Here is a 24734-nt window from a genome sequence, read left to right on the forward strand (position 1 = left end):
ATTGGCTGGCCCAGCCTGGCCCTGCCAGCCTCCCCCACTTCACAGGTTGGGCCTGAGACAAAGACTTCCCAGAAGCAGGGGAGAGGAAGTTGTGTGGGACAAACTGCTCCAGACAGAAGGTGCCAGGCTGGGGTCCAGGGCTGGAGGTGCCGGCCTGGGGTGGGGAGGGCGCTGCCCACGGCAGGGGTGGCTCCAGGGAGCTAGCTGGCTGGGACCAGGACGGTGGTTTCCTGTAACTGGAGCCTCTGGAAACTTCCCACTGATTTAGTTTGGGCCTCTCCTCCTTTTTCTCTCTTCCTCTTTATCTCTTCTCCCCTGTCTGTCTCTGTGTCTCTGTCTGTCTGTCTTTCTGTTTGTCTCTCTCTCTTCCTCTGGATTTCCATGGACCCCCTCCCCTCTCTGACCCCTTCTCTGAGCCCTCTCTGCCCTGGCCCCAGCCCTCACCATTCCTGCCCCTCGCTGTCCTGTCCCTCACACCCTTGGTCCTTGCCCTCTTTGTCAGCTGTCCGTCTCTGCGTCAAGCTCACCAATACTCGCTTTTCCTGGGCCCCAGGAGCTCGCCCTCCACCCCGTGTGCCCTGCAGGATGCCGCAGCTGAGCCTGTCCTGGCTGGGACTCGGGCCCGTGGCAGCCTCCCCGTGGCTGCTCCTGCTGCTGGGCGGGGCCTCCTGGCTCCTGGCCCGCGTCCTGGCCTGGACCTACACCTTCTATGACAACTGCTGCCGCCTGCGATGCTTCCCGCAGCCCCCCAAACGGAACTGGTTTTGGGGTCACCTGGGCCTGGTGAGTGTGGCAGCAGGAGGGGTCTGGGGCATCAGGGTGGGTGGACTTCCTGAGGGGTTGGGAATGGGGCTCAGGTTGGGCTGGGATCTAGGACAGCGGAAGTGAGAGGGAGGCTCAGGCGGCCCCTCCTTGCTCACTCACTAGTTCCTCTGCTCTACCATCCCACGCCTTTGCCACGTCCTTGTCCCCACCCCAAGCCTGCTCTGGATCCATTAGCGCAGCTCTGAGAGGCTCCCAGGGCGGGCTGCACAGTGCTGGGTCCCCTTGTGTCCCCAGTCTCCACCACTGAGCTTGAGGCCTCTTCAGGGCACTGTCCAGGGTCCGCTCGCTGCTGGCCTGTGTCTGACGGCCTCTGGCCGGTGTCTGCTCCTCTTGGGCTTCCACTGCCCCACAAGAATTAACTCAGACCTCAGCCCCCTTCCCCCCGGGACACAGCTGGGCTGGAGGTGAGATATGGGCAGTCTCTCCTTCTCCTCCCCTCCCTCAGGTGCTTTCTTTTCCTGTCTTGCCTCCTACCCCCAAGATAGATCAGTGGGCCCTATCGCCCAACTTGGAAAGAAGTTGACCACTTACCCTTATGAAGGAGTCATTCTGGCCTCTGCCTTCATGGCCAAACCTCCTGGGAGGGGGCTCCTGGCTCACCATCGCAGCCTCATCCTCAGAGGACCGTCCCCTGTGCTCCGCCGGCCCGGTACTGCCACATTCCTCTTTGGATTTTGTCACCACGCGTAAAGGCATCGCCTCCAAAGCCACTGACCTGAGTGTCGCACTCTCTGACCATGGCCTCCTCTTCTTTCCAGCTTCTTTTTCCTTCTTTTTTTACCCTTTGGATCTTGCCGGGGTGTCCAGTCTGCTCTACACCCCAGTCCGACAGTTTCCTTCCAACCCCACTCCCTTGGACACATCCAGCTTAGATGCTCAGCCTTTGCACATGGGCTGAAGTCTCTTGCCTGTTGGGCTTTCCTTCACAGCCTCTTGGAAAACCTTTGCCCTGTCTGAGCTCAACCACCCAAGTCCTCTGAGCTCTTCTCCGTGATGATGTTAGAGAAGGTCACAAAACAGGACACAGGGGTGACATGTAAACTACCCCCTCCCACCTCCAAGGCACCTCGTTCTGCACCCAGACCTCCAGTCCACTCACTCTGCTGTCTCCTTGTGGACAAACACTAGTCTTCACTTGTTGCCTCCATTTCCCCGTTTGCTCCTCACCTGCTCCAGCCTGGTCCCCCACCTCTTCATGCTCCCCCAAGATGACCGTGACACCCAGGTTCCTAAATCCCATCTCATCCACTTCATGGCAGCTCTCTGACCTTGCTGATCACCCTGTCCTCTTGGAACCTCCTTTTCCTCTTGGTTCCAAGATGCCACCCTCGCCTGGTCTCCCTGTGGCCCCTCTGTCTCCCGTCTTGGCTCCTCCACCCCACCTTTCTATGTAGGGACCCCCTGGGATCCTAAGCCCTCGTCTGTCTCCTCTCTCTCCTGAGGCCACCTCGTTACCCAGGGCTCCAGCTCCTGAGTGGACCACCAGTTCCCTCTGTGAGTGAACTCACATTCACATCTCTCCTGAGCCCAAGGCTGCATGTCCAGCCCCATCCTCGTCTTCTCATGTGGAATCTCACACACACCTCATTTCAGCAAATCAGAGTCAGAACTCACGCCTCCTCCTGGATCCTGCCCCGTCCTCCGTGCAGCCCGTGCTTCCCATCGCCATGTCCCGTACTTTGGGGTCCCCTGACCCTCCTCTTCTCTCACTTGCACATCTGGTCCTTCAGCATGTCCGGCTGTGCTGCCTGCAGGATCTCTCCTCAGTCCGCCCCCTCTCTGCACGCTGCTGCCACCTCGGCTCCGTCCCTTGTCATCTTTCTCCCGGAAGCTTCTCCCAGCCTCCTTTCTGGCCTCCTTATCGCCACGCTTGTCCTCTGTCGCCCACTTTCTCTTTAGCCCTGGCGGCATTTCTCTGAAATTTAGTTTAGATCACACCACATGTCAACTGAGAACCATTCAATGACTGCCTGTCGCTCTGAAGACAAGGACTAAATGCTGCCCGGCGGGCCCTGCTGCCCCCGCCACCCACAGCCTGGGCACTCCGAGCCCCTGCTCTCCCCACGAGCCAAGCCCCCCCCAGAGCCTTTGCTCCTGCTGCTTCTCTGTCTGGAAGTGCTTCCCTTCTGCGGTCACCCGCTTGATCCCCCTTAACCTCCCATTTTCAGCTCACGTGTAACTGCCTTCTACAACCCTTTCTGGGCCCCTCAAAACTTAACCTCTGACTGGGCCCTGTTCATGCTGAGACAGTCAATTGTCCAACTGCTGCTTGATTATTTGTCTCTCCCACTAGACAGTAGCTCTGTGAGCAGACATGACATCTACAGTGCCCAGCCCAGGAGCTGACATACAGTAGACACTTAATAAATGTTGGCTGATGTTGTGGTTGAGGCCATGCCCCAGGCCTGGGAAAAACCTGCCATCACCTCCATTGGTTATCCAGGCCAAAGGGATGAGCGTCCAGCTCCTTCCCACCCCTTCCCCCAGACCAGCTTACTGCAGAACAGGATGACCCAGGTTTATCGCGAGGCGTTCCTGAGATTCTGGGTCTTGGGATGTTCTCACCATGCCCCGGGACAGCAGGGATGTTATACAGTTACTGCAGTTCTTCCTCCCCCTCCAATGGCTCGGCTGTGGAGGCCAGTCTTAGTCATCCCTCCTGCAGTCCCCCTTGCTGTGTGACCTTGGCAGAGTGGCTCTCCCTCTCTTGTCAATTTCTTCACATGCCTTGAATCTTCACCCCAGGGTCCTCGGAGAGCAGGGAGAGGGTGACAAGGTGGAATGACTTATGTTCACCTGCCTGGAGCACCTGGGGGTAATGGTGAGGCTTGGATGAAACATCCTGAGGGACTGGAGAGGAAACACCACTGGGAGGTGACCCACCCTCTTTTCATATTGGAGGACATAGGCTGAGTTTGTTCATCTGGAAATGGAACAATTGGTGGGTAGGCTGATAGGTTCAGGAGAGAGAGAGAGATGGAACACACTGGGAGAGATAGAGACAGACAGGACGCATTGTGAGAGATAGGCAGACAGAGAGGATGCACTGTGAGAGACAGAGAGACAGACAGGAGGCACTGTGAGAGATAGACAGATAGGACACACTGTGAGAGAGAGACAGACAGGACGCACTGTGAGAGACAGAGAGACAGACAGGACACGGTGTCAGAGATAGAGAGACAGACGAGATGCACTGTGAGACATAGATACACAGGATGCAGCGTGCATAGCGGCCAGCCCTCAGAAGGGGCTCATAGGTGGGAGCTGCCCTCCTGGTTGATGGTCAGAGTTCAGGCCCCTTCTCTGGCATCAGCCTGGGCTGGAGGGTCTTGGGACTGCAGACCCTTCACCATTCAAGTAACCAGAGGCCATGTGGAGTTGAAAATATGTGAGAATGAGCCCCTGGGTCTAGTCCTGAGTCCACCCTCCTGCCCACAAACCTCCCCCTTGAGCACCTCCCCCTGTGGCCGCCCCGTGGCTGCAATCACTCCCAGGATGAGGGAAATCCATCTTCTGGAGCCAAGGTCGGCCTCTGTGTGCAGAGCGTGTCTTCTCCCTGTGCCCTGGTTGCTCCCTTGGGACTTGGAGAGGCCTCAGGGACCCTCCTGCCCTGAGAGGAAAGGAGCAGCAGGAGCCTGGATTCCCCCATCCCTGCAGAATCTGGACACAGTGTCCACTGCAGAGGCTGCAGGGGGGACATGCCGTGGCTGCTTCTGGGGAGTGATGGCCCCTCCTTGCTTGCAGTTTCCCCCGACAGAGGAGGACTTGAGAGACGTAACTCAGCTGGTGGCCAACTACCCCCAGGGATTTGTGACCTGGATGGGCCCCTCTTGTCATTCTCTGCCATCCAAACATCACCTGTTCTGTCACCATCACCACAGATCCCCCCTGAGACATGATGGTGGGTACCGTAGCATCATTCAAGGGCTGCAAGCCCTCCCTGCCAAGCTTCTGTGACCCCTACAGGTTCAAAGGCCCCTCTTGTTCTAGGGTGCCCTTGGCCATCTTTTTCTTCTTTCTTTTATTTGCCACCCCCATTCTGGTGTTCGAGACACTGCTTGGTATCTGTGGGGAAATTCAGACCTGGCTCTTCCCTGGAGGAACCCTCAATCTTGAACACACAGAGCTAGACAGAGTCGCCTCCAATCTTGTTGTCAGGATGGGCCTGAGGGAGAGAGACAGGGGCTGGGGGACCACAGAGGGGAAGCAAGACTTCTGCCATTTGAGCAGTCTGGAGGGCTTCTTGGAGGAAGAGTTGTTGGAAGTGGGTCTGGAATGATGAGTATGAATTTTTTAAGAAAAGAAGAGAATGTGTATTCTATGGAGAGGAAGAGCCCACTCTAAGGCCTGGAGGTGAGAGAGCCAGCACCTGCAGTGCAGGTGGGGTGATCTGAGTGAGAGGCAAAGAAAAGTGGAGAGGGGAGCAGAGTGAGCAGGATTTCAAGACCACCCAGGGAGAGGTGATGGGTTCTGAGGGCGAGCCATGGAAGGTAGCGAAGAGGAGAAACAGATGAGGAGCTGGAGAGATGGACAGAGAAACAGGGTCAGGGAAAGAGAGAGATACAGAGAACGAGGGAGGGAAAGAGAGAGAGAGAAGGATGCAGAGACAGATAAATAGTAAAAGAAGCATGTATGTACAGAGATACAAACACATCTATCTATCAATTTATCCATCCATCCATCATCTAATCATCTCTCCATCTATCATCTAGTTATCTATCTACCCCTTCATCTATCTATCTATCTATCTATCTATCTACCCTATCTATCCATCTATCATTTATCCGTCTATCATCAAGTCATCATCTATCCATTATCTGTTTATCTATCCAACTATAAATCCATCGTCTATTCATCCATCATCTAATCATCTATCCATCCATCCATCATCTATCTTTCTTTCTATATATATCCAGCCATCTATCATTTATCCATCCACAATCTAGTCTTCTATCTATCCATACATACATTATCTATCTTTACATCCATCCATCTGTCCACCATCTATCCATCTATCTTGTACCTAATTGTCTATCTGTCTGTCTATCTATCCATCCATCATCTATCTGTCCATCCATACACTGTCTGTCTATCTATCTATTTATCTGCCTAAAGAAACAGAGAGATGTAGAGAGTGAGGGGACAGGAGAGGCATATAGATATATAGACACAAAAAAAGACAGAGACCAACAGAGAGAAGCTGCCTTAGTGAGATGGAGAGAGGTGTAGATCAATAATCCAGGCAGAAGAGGAGAAGGGAGTGCGTGGGGGTGTGGTGGGTAGGGTGGGTGCAGAGGGCAGTTGTCGTTTCTGAGGCCAGGTCTGGCCTCGTCCACTCCTTTCCCCAGGCGAAGAGCAACGAGGAGGGCTTGCGGCTGGTGGAGGACCTGGGCCACTACTTCCGTGACGTCTACCTCTGGTGGATGGGACCCCTCTACCCCATCCTGCGGCTCGTCCACCCTAAGTTCGTTGCCCCCCTGCTCCAGGCCCCAGGTATCTCTTCCAGGAGCCTCCGACCCCAGCCTCTTTCCTCCCTTTGCTTTCAGCCCTTCTTACCCCTGGACAGACCAGGCTGAGCAAGGGGAATGGACAGCGTCAACAGAGACCCAGCTATGCCACTAACCTGCTGGGTGATTCTGGGCAGGTCCTTGGCTCTCTCTGGTTGCCAAAATCTCTTTCATTTTTGAGTGGAGGAAACTCAATACTGTTGATCTAAGTAAAAAAGAGAATCTATTGATTGAAAAGCTCAGGGAGTGTTGTCTTCAGGCACAGCTGCATCCAGGTCTTCAAACAATGCCATTGGGAATCTGTCTTCATCTTTGTAGTTCTGTGTTCCTCTGTGATGGCTTCACTCTCCTGCTGGTAAAGATGAGTCCCAGAAGCTCAGCCCCCGTGGACAAGTGAACTCATTCCTCACAGACCCAGGGAAAGTTGCAGGATTCCATGAAATTGGCCTGGCTTGGGTCACAGGGACCAATTCCTCATCTAATCACTGTGACTTGGTTGACAAGGCTTAGGGCCATATGTCCAGCTCTGGAGCAGAGGATGGGGTGGCATGGCCACCCTTCTAACTACATGGAATGAAAGTGGAGAGACTGTGGAGTGCTAGTTCCAGGACATGGGATGGATGCTGGACAGGCAGATACCACAGATGACCATCCACCAGCATCCTTGCTAGGTGGGTATTTCCTGGGTGAGGAAGCTGAGGGTCAGGCACGCATAACGGCTTCTCAAGGTCACATAGCATGCTGACGTTTCCTTCTTAGTTCTATGTGTTCTCAGCTGCCCTGTCTGCCTCTGATGGGAGGGAGCCTAAGCTGAAAGGTGATTTGGGGCTGGGAAATGGCCAGACTATTGTGAGAGAAGATCCACCAGACCCCAGGGTGGTCAGCTGTGTCTGATTGGCCCTGGGGGGGCTGGTCTAGAGGCTGGAGGGAGCAGTGGCAGCTCTTCATGGTGGGTGGATCTCAGCATCTGATGGGGGCAGCATGCTCTGGTCTTTTTAAGGACAAGGGAGCCCTTGAACAAAAGCACTTAACAGCAAATATGGTGTGGAGGAGAATGCTGAGGAAGTCTGTGTCATACCTGGGCCATGTCTGGCACATTAATGGGACTGTAAATCCTGTCTAGGGCCCATCTGTGGCTCACACTGAGGTCATGTCAGATTGTCTCAGCCCCATGTTAGAGCATGCTGTGTCATGTCAGGGTGTGTCATACATGTTGTTTCATGTCAGTACGTGTTAACACATGGTGGGGTCATGTCAGATGTCTCAGGAGATATCAGATGGTGCTGACCAGACACGGTGTCCCAGGTCCCTATGAAGGCGTTTTGTAGAGTGCTGGGCTGTGCTCAGGTGTTTAGAACATGTTGGATCATGTAGGAGCCATGTCGAGCCATGCTGCGATGTGTTGTGCCATGTTGGGGTGCCTCTAAGCACTAGGGGTGCGTCTGTGGGCTCTGCCTTTGCTCTACTCTGTGCTGCTGCCTGGTCTGGTCCCCCTTCACCTCACCCCTCCTCCCAGCTTCCTCTGCCCTTGGCCCCACTCCTTCTATGCTGGGCGTGGAGGGGGAGGGCAGACCCCTGGCCGAGGCTCCACCCCACCTCAAAAGTCCCTCCCCTCCCCCTCTCCATGGCCCCTGATGGCTTACCTCTCATGTCAGCTGCCATCGCACCTAAGGATATGTATTTCTACAGCTTCCTGAAGCCCTGGCTGGGTGAGTAACTATGGGCAAAGGGAGTTGGGGATAACCTTGGGGGCTAGAGGAAGACACTATCCTTCACTACTCCTTGTGGCTGCCTCTACTAGGGGACGGGCTCCTGCTGAGTGCTGGTGACAAGTGGAGCCACCACCGCCGCCTGCTGACACCTGCCTTCCACTTCGAAATCTTAAAGTCCTATATAAAGATTTTCAACAAGAGTGCAGACATCATGCACGTGAGTTCCTTGAACCCAGGGTCCCAGCTGGAGCCTTGGGAAACGGGGAGAGGCCTCAGACACACATCTGGAGTCCTGGCTCTGCTGGATGGCTTTGGGGTCATTGCTTTTTCTCTCCAAGCCTCATTTCCTTATCTGTAAAATGGGGATAATAATCCCTTCTTAAAGGGTGGTCAAGATGATGTAATGGATTCATGTTCCTGGCACATAGTAGGTACCCAGAAGGCTTTAGTTTCTAGCCTGCCTCACTGAAGCTCTGTATATTCAAGATAGTAATGATGAAGGTTGCATAGTAGCTCTTTCTGCATGACACACCACGGGCTTGAAAGAACTAGTGTCTGTTATTGCTCACAAGATGATGGGTCCATCAAGTCGTCTCATCTCAGCTGGAATCACTCATCTGTCTGTGGTCATGGATGGGTTTGGTGGGCAGCTCTGCTGATCCAGGCTCAGCTCTAATACGTGTTTGGGGCTTGACTGGCTGTCGTTTGTCGAGGGTGGCCTTGGTAGGACAAATGGATTCCTGCATTTGTCTCTCATCCTCCAGTAGGCTAGCCTAGGCTCAGTTGCATGGTGCAGACTGGGATCTAAGAGAGTGAGCAGAAAGATGCGGTACCTCTTGAAGCCTTGTTTCAGAACTAGCACACCATGATTTCCACCTTTTTCTATTGGCTGAAGCAGCTCAGATTCGAGAGGTGGAGAAAGAGGTTCTATCTCCTAATGGAAGAGCTGCAGAGTCTCACTGCAAAGGAATAGTGTATACGGAGGAACAAAGGAATGGGGACGTTTCTGTCGTCAGCTGCCGCTATGATAATGATGAAGATGATGATGATAGCTAACAGTGATTTAGTGCTTACCACATACCAGAAATGGTATTCAATGCCATGGCGTATGTTGTCTAATTTAATTTTCACAAGCGTATGAGGTAGAGATGATTATTATTGCCACATTATAGACGATGAAATGGAAGGTCAGAGAGGTTAGGGAGCTTGCCAGAGTTCACATAGCTAGTAAGTGAACTATGAGTGATGGACCTGGGATTCTAACCTGATTTGTCCAACACCAGAGAAGGTTATATTAAGTATTACTGAAGATTTGAGCGGTGGAGCCCAGAGGAGGGCTATGAACTGACCCAATGAACTGAACTTTCTGCTCTGCACACAGAGCTGGACCTTGAACCCAGGCCACCTGACCCCCAGCTGTGGGGTCTTCATGTCCTCATGGTAATAGCGTCCACTCCCACTCATGCCTGCTTCTCCAGGGGAGGGGTGCCTGGGGCCAAGAGACTGGGTCTTGGGAGCCTGTCCTGGTGTTGGGTTGGGGCGTGGCTCAGGGGAGGCCCCATCCCATCCCCGGCTCTGCCCCTTCTCTGTCCAGGCCAAGTGGAAGCGCCTGGCCTCGGAGGGCAGTGCCCATCTGGACATGTTTGAGCACATCAGCCTCATGACCCTCGACAGTCTGCAGAAATGTGTCTTCAGTTTCGACAGCAATTGCCAGGAGTGAGTCCTGGCCCAGGGCCTCGGAACATGGGCCATAGATGCAAGGGAACAGACAGAGGGAGGACTGACCAGGGCAATCAGAAGGGCCTTCCTGGAGGAGAAGGGTCCGAGCCGGACACTGAAGCAGGGAAGGGGAAAGAGAGAGAGCAATCCTTTTGGGTAGGTAGAAATGTTTGATACAGGCCAGGAGGCTAGGACGAGCAGAGTGTGTACAACAATGTAGAGACGCCTGGGAAATAGGATTGGAGGTGTAGGCAGGGGTAGATCTTAATGACATTCAAAAGCCAGGCAAAGGAATATGAACTTGATCCTAAGGTTTCCAAGGAGCCATGGAAGGTGTTTGAGCAGATGAGGATCATGGTCAAAGCTGAGCTTGGACATCTGACTCTAGAGAAGACTTGTGTAGACACAGGATGCAAGGAGACCATGGAGAGGAGTAGGCCTGAACTTGGTGGAGAAAATGCAGCAGATTTGGGAGAAACTGAGGAAGAATGGGCAGGATCAGATATTGTGTAGGAGAAAGAGGAGATGAATGTGATTCTCAAGCTTTGCCCTGGTGTCTAGGACATGAGACAGCTCACAGATATGGGAGGCAGAGAGAAGCATGATGAGGGCACTCTTTTATGGATGGCATGTGGTCCTGGGTTTCTGGCTGGGAGGTGCTCCTAGGGTTTCCCATGAGTTGAGAAGCTGCTTCATAATGCTCTCTCTGGCCTGGGCCTGCAGGAATCCCAGCGAATATATTGCTGCCATCTTGGAGCTCAGTGCTCTTGTGACAAAACGGCACCACCAGATCTTCATGCGCATGGACTTCCTGTACTACCTCACTCCCGACGGGCGGCGCTTCCGTAGGGCCTGTGACCTGGTGCACGACTTCACAGATGCTGTCATCCAGGAGCGGCGCCGCACTCTTTTTAGCCAGGATTCGCATGACCTCCTCAAGGCTAAGGCTAAGACCAAGACTTTGGACTTCATCGATGTGCTCCTGCTGGCCAAGGTGGGCTTCTCTGGGATCTGAATTCAAGAGGTAGGATGGACCTTGATTTCAAATGTCAGATAGGAGAACTTAGATTTGATGCAGAGGGTGCTAGTGAAGGTGTATGAGGAAGGAAGGGACAGGTCAGAGATAAGTTTTAGGCATGACTCCGTAGAAGGCTGCCTGGAAGGAGTAAGGAGGAGGCAGGAGACCAGGGAGGAGGCTTGTGGGGTGGGCTCTGGAGATGATAAGAGAAGGATCCCACTTGGATGATGGAGCTTCAGGGACTGTTCAGGTTAGACTCAGGCACCCTCAGAGCTGGTGTGATTCAAAGGGTCTTCTTGTCCTTTCTCCAGGATGAAGATGGGAAGGAACTGTCAGATGAGGACATCCGAGCTGAAGCTGACACCTTTATGTTTAGGGGTGAGAATACAGAAGGGGCAGGGGTCTTTCTATCCCAGGGACTTGGCTGGTGGTCCCTGGACAACCTTGTCACCCTCCATCCTCCCCATTCTCACTGAGGGCCTTAATGTAAGGACGCTGTCCACCTTCTGGTGCTGAAGCCTCCCAGAAACCCAAACTTGTCTGGCTGCCTCTCAGGACATGACACCACAGCCAGCGGCCTCGCCTGGGTCCTGTACAACCTCGCGAGGCACCCAGAGCACCAGGAGCGCTGCCGGCAGGAGGTGCGAGAGCTCCTGAGGGACCGTGAGCCTAAAGAGATTGAGTGGTGAGTGCAGGTGCACATGGTCTGTTCCTGAACCCCTCTGTCATTTCTACTTAGTGGGAATAGGAGCAGAACCCACAGGTAGGGTCTGGTACCCAGCCTGGAGAGCAGGAGAAAGTTTGCAGACTTTTGAGACAGAAAGATCTGAGTGTCCACACTTATTGCCCCACTAACTTGCTATGTGACTAATAAAATCAATTCTCTTTTCTTCATGCCACTTTCCTCCTCTGTAAATTGGCAGGGAGGGTGGGGAGTCTCTCCCCCACAGAGCTGCAGCAATGTGTGTAGAACAGATGCCACTCAGAATGGATTCAGTAAATGCACTTCTCCCCTCTCTTTTTTTCTGCCTGATGTTGCATTTTTTCCCCAAAGAGCCAAGCTGCCCTTAATTTTTATTCTCTTCTCCAATTCCCGCCTAATAGTCTATTCCAGGGGTTTGCAAGAGGTCTTTGGGAGTAAAAAATCATCCATCTCCTCATTCAGTAAACATATCCTTTCCCAACTGCCCTTTCCCAACTCAGTGTCCAGTTCTGTTCTAGTCCTCCCTGGGCAGGGCTGGGCAGAGAGGAAAGGAGGTGAGGCTGGGTAGTGGAACAATGAATACAAATTCACCACTAGATGTGGATAGTGGACAGTGCTCCAGGCCAAGGGGATGGCTTCTGCAAAGACCAGGACAGAAGCGTGCAGGAGTGAGCCTGGCAGTTTGAGGGGAAGTAACAGTGGTTGTATCCTTATGAAATTTACAGTATGAGGAACAAGAGGGGCTCCCGAAGAGGCTGGAGCTGGAAACAGAAACCCCTCTTGGAATGCTTTGGAAACCATGTTACGAGTTTCCAAACCTGTCAGTTCAAGTCCTTTGAAAAGCCAATACCAGATAAAAGATAAGTTGGCAGAGATGCTGCCTTTAGGGGAGTCTCACATTGGGCAGAAATGGTAAGGCAATAGTGGCCACTGGGCTCAGTCTTCGGCTGGGAGCTGCCCAGGTAGCTGTGGTGTTGGCTGGAATGCTGCAGCAGGGCCTGGAGACCCTATAGCTGGAGGCTAAAAGCTAAAAGCACTCCTTGTAGCTGTACAGCATTCTTTCTGGAAGGGAGGTCCATGACTAATGCAAGAGGGCAATGGGAGCCATGGGAGATCTTTGAGTATAGGAGGGACGGGTCGGATATGGGTATTAGAAACATCTTTCTGCAGCTACAGGGGCAAACTGGGGTGGAGGTCGGGGAGAGCTGGGGCCTAGCGGGCCAGGGGGAAGATTCTGATCCAAGGGCTGAAGGACAGTGAGGAGGTGTTGGACTGGACAAACACTTTGGAGGTAGTGCCCTCAACTTCAAGGCTTTGCTTAGCACAGCAGTCCTGTGAGTTGGAGAAATGTTTTTGTGCTTCTCCCAACTTCAAAAAATTATGCATTTGATAAAAATGTACATAGTACAAAATGGTTTACAGTGAATATAAGCCTCCTTCTTTTTTTTCTCCCAATTTTATTAAGATATAATTGACATATAACATTGTATAAGTTTAAGGTGTGCAACATGATGATTTGGTACATGGATATATTGAAAAATGAGTACAGTAGGGTGGGTTAATGCACCTAACACCTCTCTCTCTCTTTTTTTTTTTTTAGATTAAAAAAATTTTTTTCCTTTTTCTCCCCAAAGCCCCCCGGTACATAGTTGTATATTCTTCGTTGTGGGTCCTTCTAGTTGTGGCATGTGGGACGCTGCCTCAGCGTGGTTTGATGAGCAGTGCCATGTCCCCGCCCAGGATTCGAACCAATGAAACACTGGGCCGCCTGCAGCGGAGCGTGCGCACTTAACCACTCAGCCACGGGGCCAGCCCCCTAACACCTCTCTCTTATGCCAGCACCCCAATCCCATGGTCGCCTTCGATGGTTTCCTGTGTCCTTCAGACGATGTTCAGTCTATAACCACGTTTATCTGTTCACAGTCTTTCTTACTCACTCATTCATCTGTCTTGTCGCTCTACAAATGAGAGTATACACAGAGCATTCAGGCATGCTCATCGAAAATATAACTTCAAGATCCTTTCATTTTTTTAAATAAAATATAAGTTTCAGAAAATTAATTTTGAGTTGCAAGATCAATATTGAGAAGAAGGGGCCGGCCCCATGGGTGAATGGTTTTCGCACGCTCCACTTCAGCGGCCCAGGGTTTCCCTGGTTTGGATCCTGGGCACGGACATGGCACCACTCACAGGCCACGCTGAGGAGGCGTCCCACATGCCACGACTAGAAGGACGCACAACTAAATATACAACTATGTACTGGGGGGATTTGGGGAGAAAAAGCAGGGAAAAGTAAAAGAAGATTGGCAACAGTTAGCTCAGGTGCCAATCTTAAGAAAAAATAATAATAGGAAGAAGTCTATTTTTTGTGCACAAAATGAAACATCATGGAGAAGATTAGTTTCAACTTTGTTGCCCTCTCCCCAAGCCTAGTTCCTTCTCTGTCTCCTGAGGGGTCTCTAGAGACATCAGTCTGTCATATGTCGTTTCAGACCTTTCTTTTCTCTTGGAATGTCTATGTATGTATATACTGTTGCAGTTTAAGAGAAATACACGCATGCCCACACACTTGCTCACTTGTTCTTCTCACTCAACAGCGTGTCTTAGGGCTCCTTTTTCTGAGTGCTGCACAGCATTGCAGTTTACTCAGCTCATCCCTCTATGGAGGATGTATATGAAAATATTTGCAATTATAACATATTGCCAAATTGCCTTTCGGCATCTCTGTACTGATTTACCCTGTAGTGTGATAGGACCAGTGATCCCTATTTCCTTTTTGATAGCTGTGTAGAATTCCACCATATGGATGTACCATAATTTATTTAAACATTTCCTTATCAATGGACATTAGTATAGTTTTGTAGTATACTATAGTCTTTTGCTGTAGCAAACATGATGTAGTGAACATCCATGTATGCTGACCTTTGCTTACATATGTGGGTGTCTCTCCAGAACAAATTCTTAGAAGTAGCATTGCTGACTCAAAGACCATTTGAGTTTTGCAACTTAATAGCTCACAGCAAATCCACTCCTCCAAACAGATTTTGAGAGTGCCAATTATCTTGCATCCTCACCAACAGTGCGCATTATAAAACTTTAAATCACCAACAGTGTGCATTATGAAACTTTAAAACTGTAGCCAATCTGATAGGTGAAATATAATACTTTGTTATTTTAATGAGCATCACTTTAAGTATGGGTAAAGTTGAGCACTGTTTTCACATGTTGATCAGCAATGCATTTCTTTTTTTGTGAAGTTTCAGTTTGCATAATTTGTCCTTTTTACATTGAGCTTTTTTCTAGTTTTTTTCATATTGGTTTATAAGTGTTCTTTAAATAAAAAGAAAATTACTTCTTTGTCTGTTATGCAAAAATTATCCCCGAGAGTGTCTTTTGACTTTATTTTTGGTTTTGGTTCATTTTCTTGTAGTCACATTTATTAACTTTTTTCTTTTCTTTTCTTTTTTTTTTTTTTGGTGAGGAAGATTGGCCCTGAACTAAGATCTGTTGCCCATCTTTCTCTTTTTGCTCGAGGAAGATTTGCCCTGAGCTAACATCTGTGCCAGTCTTCCTCTACTTTATATGTGGGACACTGCCACACTGTGGCTTGATGAGCGGTGTGTAGGTCTCTGCCTGGGATCCGAACCCACGAATCCTGGGCCACCAAAGCAGAGTGTGCATACTTAACTACTATGCTACTGGGCTGGCCCTAACTTTTTTCTTTTATAGCTTCTGGGTTTTTAAAAAAATCATGCTTGGAAAAGACTTTCACACTCTAATACTAAACTGTAAAACTCTTGTTTATTTTCTTCTAATGGGTTTATTTATTTAAAAAAATATTTTATTAAAAATTTAATTTTGTTTATATAATACTTTTGTTTTTATCTTTTATATTTAATGCTTTGTTCCATATGAAATCCATTGGTATAACTACTGAGGTAGGAATCTTTTTTCCTCCAAATGGCTAATTGTCTCAAAATAATTTAATGAATATTTTGTATTTGTCTTAGAATTTTTAATAATAGCAGCTTCATGATAAACTAAATTAATTTATATATTTGGGTTTATTTCTGTACTCTACTCTGTTCTATTTATTTATATATTCATACATAAGCACCAAGAAGTGTTCATTATCATACTTTAAAAAACATTTCATACTTGATAAAGTATGTTCTGACGGAGTATGAATAACTTGATAAAGTTTGCCCCATCTTATTAATTTGTTTTTACAAATTTTTTCTTGCATTCTTATTTTTCCATTTGAACTCTATGATCGGGTTGGGTAGTTCAAAAAATACTCTTGAAAATTTTAATTAATTAGCTTTTTGGACCTCAGGTGCGAAGGATGGAGTTGACCATGTCCCCCAATTTATGACTAATTGTCATCATTTTTTCATGCAATATTTATTCATTCCCATTCAGCCCAACTCTCCACTTTCAGTTCTCCACCAATATGATTCGAGAGAGCTTGATCCTTTTATTTGCATAATTTCTTGTTTTGGGTGGATGTATTTTAAAATTCACAAATACTACAGATCTCATGCTGGTTCTCACCTTTTCCAGAAGCATAGCACTACGATTTCATTAGATTTTATCATCCATGGTCTATGTACACTTTAGATTATTGCTTGGAGCCATCATATAGTACTTCCCTCTCCAATCCCTTACAGCTGAATACTCAGGCTGCTTCCATCTCATCACTGCAGTGAACACTTTGTACATGTGTCTATCACCTGTCTGAGAATCTCTCTGGGATCTATACCTGGGAGCCAACTTGCTGGGTCGTAAAACACACGTTGCCTTTCCCTGACGATACTGAAGCCCTCGAGCATGGCAGCCCCTGTCCACACCTCCACTATCAGTGCTTGAAGTCCCTCTACCCCCACACCTCCTCGTCATTGCCCACCTTGTTAGCTCTTGCCTTGAATAGGTGTGAAGCAACATCTCATTGCTATACAATTTCCATTTCTCTGAGAACCAATGACTGAGCATCTCTTCACGTTTTAAATCTCTTGTGTTTGAGCTTCTGTGAATTCCTAGATCATGTCCTCTGCCTACTTTTCTCTTGAGTCACATCTGTCATCTCTCTTGTTGATTTGCAGGAATTCCTTGTATATTCAAGATATTGTTCTAGATCTATATATTTATTGCAGATATCTACAGTGAATCTCTCATCTGATTTTTTTTTGGTCCGTGGTGTCTTTTATTAAACAGAAATCCTTAATTTCAATGCATATTTATTCATTTTTTTGTCTTCCAGTTTGAGCTTTTGGGGTTTTATTTAAGAATTCCTTCCTACTCCTACGTCACAAAGATGTCGCCTAGGTCATCTTCTTTTAACCTAATTGTCTTACCTTTCACATGTGAGAGGAGACAGCATCCTGTGTATGAAGTAGATGAGGATCTAGTTCTTTCTGTTTCCACATCACCAGTTGTCCGAACCCTTTCTACTAAACTATCCATCCGTCCAGTGGTTTGTAGGGCCTCCTTCACCAGATGCGAAGTTTTCATCTAACCACGTGCAGTATCTGAGTTCTCTATTTTGTTCCATGAGTTTGTTTTCCTGTTCTTGCAATAATACTACACCGTTTTTTTTTTTTTAAATTACTTCACTTTGGTAATAGATCTTAATATCTGGTAGGTTGAGTTCTCTTTCTTTGACCTTTTATTTTTAAAATGACATAGCTCTTGAAGTTGAATCCTTTCAAACTGAATAAGATTACCAAGTTCCAAAAAAAAGAAAAAAAAGCCAGCTAGGATTTTATTGGATTGCATTGAATGTATTGATTAGTTTACAAATAATTGATACCTTTATAATATTAGGTCATCCCAACTTAGAGTGTGGAGGGGATCCTATTCATTCAAATAACTTCATAAGCCCATTATAGAGATTACTTTTTTTTTGCTTTTTAATTATATAATTCAAAAAACTTTTTTAAATGCAAATATATTAACACTTTTAAGGATACCCTATGAGTATTGTGTTTTCCTCAGAAATGTTTCTAAAGTTTTCTTCTACTAACTTTCGTGGTATTAATTTTCTAATGCTTCAATCCTTGGTCCATGTGGAACTTATCCTGTTATAGGAGTGAGGGTCAGAGGAAGGTGGAGAGAGGGTCTAACGGGGCAGGAGGAGGGCTGAGGGGTCTCTGTCTTGGCTCTCTGGATAATTGTTCGGGGGTTTCCTTAGGGACGACCTGGCCCAGTTGCCCTTCCTGACCATGTGCATCAAGGAGAGTCTGCGGTTGCATCCCCCAGTCGCGGCCATTTCCCGCTGCTGCACCCAGGACGTTGTGCTCCCGGATGGCCGGGTCATCCCCAAAGGTGCCCTCAACGTCAAGGGGAGGAGGGTATTGGTCCCATGAGGGGAGACCAGGTCCCGACGACCCTCTCTTCCCCCATAGGGAACATGTGTGTCATCAGCATCTTCGGGATACATCACAACCCGTCAGTTTGGCAGGACCCTGAGGTGCGGCCCTTCCCCGCTTCTCCATGCCCAGGACCTGGTGAGGGGGCGGGGTCCTGACCGGGGAAATCACAGGCTTCGCCTTCTCTGCATGCACACCTGTCTTTTCTGGGGGCGTCGGGTGTCCTGAGAAACCCCACCCAGCAGCCCTGTCTTGGCCTCGCCCGCAGGTCTATGATCCATTCCGCTTCAACCCAGAAAACCCCCAGAAGAGATCACCCCTGGCTTTTATTCCCTTCTCTGCGGGGCCCAGGTGAGGGCAGGGGGTGTCTGAGGCGAGGATGGGATGAGGGTGGTAGGGGCATTCAAAGGATGTGCAAGCCCTCGTGGGGGGCCCAGGCTTCACTCTCCCTGCGGGTGGGGATGGGGGGGTCCCAGGACAGGTTCCCACGCGACGGTGCAGGGATGGGGGTCCCGGGACAGGTTCCGGCGCGATGGTGCGGGGATGGGGGTCCCGGGACAGGTTCCGGCGCGATGGTGCGGGGATGAGGGTCCCGGGCGCCGTCGAGCCCCCACTCCCGCCGCAGGAACTGCATCGGGCAGACGTTCGCCATGACGGAGATGAAGGTGGTCCTGGCGCTCACGCTGCTGCGCTTCCGCGTCCTGCCGGCCGGGGAGGAGCCGCGCCGGAAGCCGGAGCTGATCCTGCGCGCCGAGGGCGGACTGTGGCTGCGGGTGGAGCCGCTGAGCGCGGGCCCCCAGTGACCCGCGGCCTCCCGACCCGGGAGCCACCCCGACCCCACACCTCACTGCGCAGATTCCCAGGAATAAATCTGTGCTGTCACCTCTGCCCCAGCCTATCGGGAGCCAGCAGGGGGCGGTGTTGGCTGCGGGGGATGGGGAGGGGACGTGGTGGGTGGAGGCGGGGCGGTGTCTCTGAGGCCGATGCCCTGCCTGCCTCTCCCGCTGACCACAGGGACCCACGCCGCTCAAGGGTTCTTCTAGAAACCAACGAGGGACTTCATCCTGTGGGCAGTAGGGAGCTGTGGGAGGTGTCTGAGCAGGAGGGGGCCAGGGTGGAGGACGGACGTAAGGGGCACTTTTGAGGCTCTGAGTCACGGAGGAGAACCTGTGCTCTGAGCACTCTGACCTCGGTTCCATCTCCTAATATACCCAATCTTTCCTCACCTCAGAACCCTTCGCTGTGTATCTGTGGTTACTGTGTTACTGTCTTGACTTGAACATGACAAGCCGGATGCTTTATAGTGTGTTGTGTTGTCTGTCCCTGTTGCAGTGTCTGCTGTTTTTGCTGGTTTTCACTCCTAGGGTCAGTGTTCTTGTGTGCCTGGTTACCACTGCCGGGGTAGTGGCTGCCATATTTGAAATAATATCCGTCGAATTTGAAGGAGGCAGCTTTCTGTAAGAGGAATCCTAGGAGCCGTGCTGGGTGAGGATGAAGTTAAATGAAGTTCAAGGCTCATGGTGCCCAAGGCCACCAGGAAGATTAAAGTCAAGCCGCAGTGACACTTGCAGGCTCCTCCTCTTCCATTTGCTGTCATGCTGAGGGTGGAGCTTTGTGAGGTCTCCACCAACATGAGGAGCGCTCCCCTCCTGGCCTCTCCCTGGGCTCTGCCTTTTCTCTCCCCACCACGAGGACATCCAAACAGGGATTCACATTTTCTTGGCTGGAGAAATGCCTCCAGGGTAATAAAATGAACATAATGTTCATTTTATCTCTGGGTTCCTGTTTTCATTTGAGTAGTGTCTTCCTATTTCTTTACTGTCTTTTCAGGTCGTTATTCATTTAAGAAACTGGGAAGGTATCCAGCTTTGAGAGTTGTTTTTAGAAACCTGAAAGTTTAATCCAAGTAGCCTGGCTTTCCATTCATGGAAAACAGAAGTCTCAATTGGGATTTTAAGTGGTCCTGGTCCAGTTATGACTCCACTCTTGGATGTAGTAGGAATGGTGGTTGCCTTTAAGCGTATAGATTTCCAGGCCATAAGAGCCCGCAGCAGGTTAAGGGGAGGCCTGCACATCACCCAGACTCTGGACTCTGGGCTGAACGGAGGCAGCAGGTGGACTTTGGGTTTGACTCCCTTGGGATGTTGTGAGTGTGTTCCTTGTATAGGAAGCAGGGTACACACGGGATGTTTTGGTAGTCAACAGGACGGCCTGTTCGGGGACTGCTAATTGTGTATCAGGATACGCATTTTGCTCTCTTAGAATCCTTAGTTTTTAGGTATGTGCATGGCTGGCTGTAACACAAATCATACCTGAAGGCTTTTCTTGAAGGTAGACTGGTTAAAGAACTGTACCGTGTCCCATATGGAGAAGTCAAAGACTACATGGTAATTCCGGGAACCTTCTTGAAGAGACAGCTGAGATGCTCTCCCTGTCCAGTCTTCCCCTCTCCTCCTTCCTGTTGCGTGGACCATTGAGGTGGTGACTGGAGCTCCATCTTGGGTCACAAGGACAAGACTACTCTTTGGAGCAGGTGGAGCAGACACCTCGATGCCATCAGGGTCAAATGACCCTGGATCAACCACACCCTGGAGTTGTACTACCAACGTCACAATCTCAGTCTGCTCTTTAGCAGCTGTGTGGCTTGTGGAGAATTGTTTCTCTCTCTGAGCCTCAGTTCTTTTCCTGTGAAGTGTAGGCACTTTACCACACTGCTGTGGAGACTGAATAAGCAGGCATACACAGCATGACTGGGTTAATATCTGGTGGGCATCAGCACTCAGTGAGGGTTACTTTCCTCCCTTTCGACCCTCTTTTTGTATCCCATCCTAAAATTTAAAATGTTTTAAAGTCGTGAAGCTTACATTTAAGTTTTGAGGAATGTGGCACCCAGATGTTGAAGAGACGTATGATTGGAAGATTCAGTGAGTCCAAAATATCCATAGTTATGTCTGAGAAATTACAAGGGCGTTCGATGTGAAGCTGGCCTGAAGCTAGGAAGTGAAAATGGTTTTTTCGCTCAGAGAAGCATGACCCGGACTTCATTTTAGTCTGGACATTCCAGGAAGCGGGGTTCACGCTGGTCTGCAATAGGGAGAGGAATGTGGAGGGGATGGGAATGAGGCTGTTTCCTTCAGCACCTGGCACAGCGGCCGTCCCTGGACTGGCTCCTGTCAGGCTGTAGCGGGTCCGGGGGTACAGGGTACAAGTCTCAGAGCCTGTCAGGAGCCCACAGATCGAGGGCCTGGACTGGTTGGGTAAGAAGCACATGAAAAGTTGCTCAACATCACACCCACTAGGGAAATGCCAATCAATGCCACAGTTGATACCACTTCACAACCACTAGGATGGCAAGAAAATAAAAAAGGGAAAATAACAAGTGTGGATGAGGATGTGGAGTGATTGGGACCCTCAGACACTGCTGGTGTGAATGTAAAATGGTGCAGCCATGAGGGAAAACCGTTTGTTGGTTCCTCTATAAATTTAACCTAGAATTACCATATGACCCACGCCCAGGTATATTCCCCAAAGAACTGAAAACAGGTGTTCAAACCAAAATTTGTACATGAAAGTCCACAGTGACACTATTCACAACTGCCAAAAGTTTGATTTTTGGGAAATAATCCAAATATTCATTAACAGATGAATGGTAAGCAAAATGTGGTTCATCCACACGAAGGAATATTGTTTGGTCATATAAAGGAATGAAGCACCGACACATCCTACAACTGGGATGAACATTGAAAGCATGATGTTAAGTGAAAGGAGCCAGACACAAAAGGTCACATATTGTACAATTCCATTTATGTGAAATGTCCAGAATAGGCAAATCCATGGAGAGAGCAAGCAGATTGGTGTTCGTCAGGGGCTTGGGGGTGGGGGAATGCGGACTGACTGCTAATAGGGATGAGGCCTGGGTTTTGGTGATGAACATGTCTTGGAGCTCGATAGAAGAGGTGGTTGCACAACATTGTGAATGTCCTAAATGCACGGAATTGTGTGCTTTACAGGGGCTAAAATGGTGAATTTCATGTTATGCGAATTTTACCTCAACCAACACGCTGCTATTTTATCATATATCTATTTGTTAATCTGGTTTTTTAACTTAATAATATATTGTGAACCTCTTTCCATGACTTTACCTTATCTTTCCAACACATACAATCCTCATCTTGGGGACTTGAAGATCTTTAATTGTGAAGTGTTCAAGCCACTCTTTATTTTTTTTAATGGAATTATGTTAGAAAATAACTTAAAAGTTTGTCTCGCTTTGCAAGAATTAAGATTATGATAGTTTATACCCTTGTGAAATTTCAGTTGTACGTTATTGTTAGTCATGTTGTGGGTACACCACTTCACCCTTTGTGCCCTCCCACCACCCCCCCTTTCCCCTGGTAACCACCGATCAGTTCTCCTTGTCTATATGTTAACTTCCACCTATGAGTGGAGTCATACAGAGTTCGTCTTTCTCTGTCTGGCTTATTTCACTTAACATAATACCTTCAAGGTCCATCCATGTTGTTGTAAATGGGACGATTTTGTCTTTTTTATGGCTGAGTAGTATTCCATTGTGTATATATTATATATATATATATATATATATATACACACCATATCTTCTTTATCCAATCATCAGTTGCTGGGCACTTAGTTTGGTTCCACGTCTTGGCTATTGTAAATAACGATGCGATGAACATAGGGGTGCATGGGACCTTTGGAATTGCTGATTTCAAGTTACTTTGTTTATTTGAGTCTTCTCTCTTTTTCCCTTAGTGAGTCTGGCTGAGGGTTGTTCAATTTTGTTTATCTTCTCAAAGAACCAGCTCTTAGTTTCGTTCATCCTTTCTACTGTTTTGTTGGCCTCTAGTTCATTTATTTCTGCTCTGATTTTATTATTTCTCTCCTTCTACTGACTTTGAGCATTGTTTTTTCTTCTTTTTCTAGTCCTTTTAGGTAAAGCTAGGATTACTTATTTGAGATTTCTCTTGTTTGGTGAGGTGGGCCTGTATTGCTATGAATTTACCTCTTATGACCACTTTTGCTACATCCCATGAGAGTTGGTATGTTGTTTGCATTTTCATTTGTCTCCAGCTATTTTTTATTTCTCCTTTGATTTCTTCACTTATCAATGGTTGTTTAGTAGCATGCTGTTCAGTCTCCACATATTTGTGACTTTCCCAGCTTTTTTCTTGTAGTTTATTTCTAGTTTCATAGCATTGTTGCCAGAAGAGATGCTTGATATGAGTTGTATCTTCTTAAATTTATTGAGACTTGCTTTGTTTCCCAACATATGGTCTATCTGTGAGAATGTTCCATGTGCACTTGAGAAGAATGTATATTCTGCTGGTTTTGGATAGAATGTTATATACGTATATAACAAATATATGTGTTAAGGTCCCCTACTACTATTGGGTTACTGTCAATTTCTCCCTTTATGTCTGTTAATAGCTGCTTTATATACTTTGGTGCTCCTGTGTTAGGTGCATATACATTAATAAGTGCTATGTCTCTTTGGTTCGATGTCCCTTTTATCATTATATACTGCCCATCTTTGTTTCTCATTATCTTTTTTTTCTGATTTTTCTCCCCAAATCCCCACAGTCCACAGTTGCATATTTTAGTTGTGGGTCCTTCTAGTTGTGGCATGTGGGACACCACTTCAACGTGGCCTGGTGAGTGGTGCCATGTCCACACCCAGGACCCAAACCTGCAAAACCCTGGGCCGCCAAAGCGGAGCATGCAAACTTAATCACTCAGCCATGGGGCCAGACCCCCCATTATCTTTTTACCTGGAAGTCTGCTTTGTCTGATATAGGTATAGCTACATCTGCTTTCTTTTTCTTGCCATTGTCTCAGAGTACCATCTTCCATCCCTTCACTCTGAGTGTATGTTTGTCTTTAGAGCTGAGATGTCTTTCCTGGAGGCAACATATTGTTGGGTCTCGTTTTTTAATCCATCCAGCCACTCTGTGTCTTTTGATTAGAGAATTCAATCCATTTACATTTAGAGTGTTTATTGATATATGAGGGCTTAATACTGCCTTTTTATCTTTTATTTTGCAGTCGTTCTATATTTCCATTGTTGCTTTTCCCAAGTATTTCTGACTGCCATTTCAGTTTGGTGGTTTCCTGTGATGGTTTTCTCAGTTTTCTCTTTATTCATGATTTGTGACTCTACTCCGATTTTTCGTATTGTGGCTACCATGAGGTTTGTCTAAAAGATCTCATAAGGGCTGGCCCAGTGGTGTAGCGGTTAAGTGCACACATTCTGCTTTGGTGGCCCGGAGTTCACCGGTTCAGATCCCAGGTGCAGACATGGCACCACTTGGCAAGCCATGCTATGGTAGGCTTCCCACATATAAACTAGAGGAAGATGCGCATGGATGTTAGCTCAGGGCCAGTCTTCCTCAGCAAAAAGAGGGGGATTGGCAGAAGATGTTAGCTCAGGACTAATCTTCCTCAAGAAAAAATTTTTAAAGATCTTGTAGATGAGATAGTCCATTTTCTGATAGTCTCTTATCTCCATCAGTCTGGCAGGTTCCATTCATTTCCTCTTCTCCTTCTATGTTTTTGTTGTGACAAATTATTCTTTTTTGTGTTGGGAGTTTTTTACTAAATTGGAGTGTTTATAATCATTTTTTATGTTTTTCTTCCCTTTATCTTTTATGTTATAATTAAATGTTTGCTAACCTATTCTGATAGAGAGCTGCAGTTTTCTGACTTTGTCTGTCTCCTTATCTCCTTCCTCAAAGCTTTGTAAACCTTTGCCTTTTTGTTTCAGGTAGGAGGGTTCCCTTCACCATTTCTTGTAGGGGAGGTCTAGTGGTGATGAACTCACTTAGCTTTTGTTTATCTGGGAAAGACTTTATTTCTCCATTGTAT

At 48.3% G+C, this 24734-nt stretch overlaps 1 protein-coding gene across 16 annotated transcripts; it reads left to right on the forward strand.

Moving 5' to 3' along the window:
* Window positions 1-19623, forward strand: LOC103542412 (cytochrome P450 4F3-like). 16 transcript variants are annotated; one of them, XM_008509346.2, is made up of 13 exons: window positions 1-119; window positions 554-783; window positions 6174-6318; window positions 7988-8041; window positions 8134-8261; window positions 9639-9760; window positions 10487-10757; window positions 11093-11159; window positions 11337-11466; window positions 17675-17808; window positions 17889-17953; window positions 18121-18203; window positions 18478-19623. In XM_008509346.2, exons 2-13 carry the CDS (start codon window positions 586-588, stop codon window positions 18653-18655), a joined length of 1575 nt encoding a protein of 524 aa, XP_008507568.2. In that variant the 5' UTR covers window positions 1-119; window positions 554-585; the 3' UTR covers window positions 18656-19623. The 16 variants fall into 16 exon arrangements, 12 of the variants coding, with proteins under 12 accessions (XP_008507568.2, XP_070442521.1, XP_070442526.1 ...); XR_011530218.1 differs by having other exon boundaries at window positions 7-119; window positions 17889-17990; XM_070586420.1 differs by having other exon boundaries at window positions 25-119; window positions 585-783.
* The last annotated feature ends 5111 nt before the right edge of the window (window positions 19624-24734 follow it).

This window comes from Equus przewalskii, chromosome 20 (genome assembly GCF_037783145.1).
Source record: "Equus przewalskii isolate Varuska chromosome 20, EquPr2, whole genome shotgun sequence".
NCBI classification, from domain to species: domain Eukaryota; kingdom Metazoa; phylum Chordata; class Mammalia; order Perissodactyla; family Equidae; genus Equus; species Equus przewalskii.

What these genes read in the sequence shown, in the direction of transcription:
- LOC103542412 (XM_070586426.1), top strand. Translation starts at nt 382, where the DNA reads ATGGACCCCCTCCCCTCTCTGACCCCTTCTCTGAGCCCTCTCTGCCCT. An exon ending in GAGCCTAAAGAGATTGAGTG is followed by an intron (nt 11,467 to 17,674) that starts GTGAGTGCAGGT and finishes GGGTTTCCTTAG; the next exon opens with GGACGACCTGGCCCAGTTGC. An exon ending in CCCTTCTCTGCGGGGCCCAG is followed by an intron (nt 18,204 to 18,477) that starts GTGAGGGCAGGG and finishes CTCCCGCCGCAG; the next exon opens with GAACTGCATCGGGCAGACGT.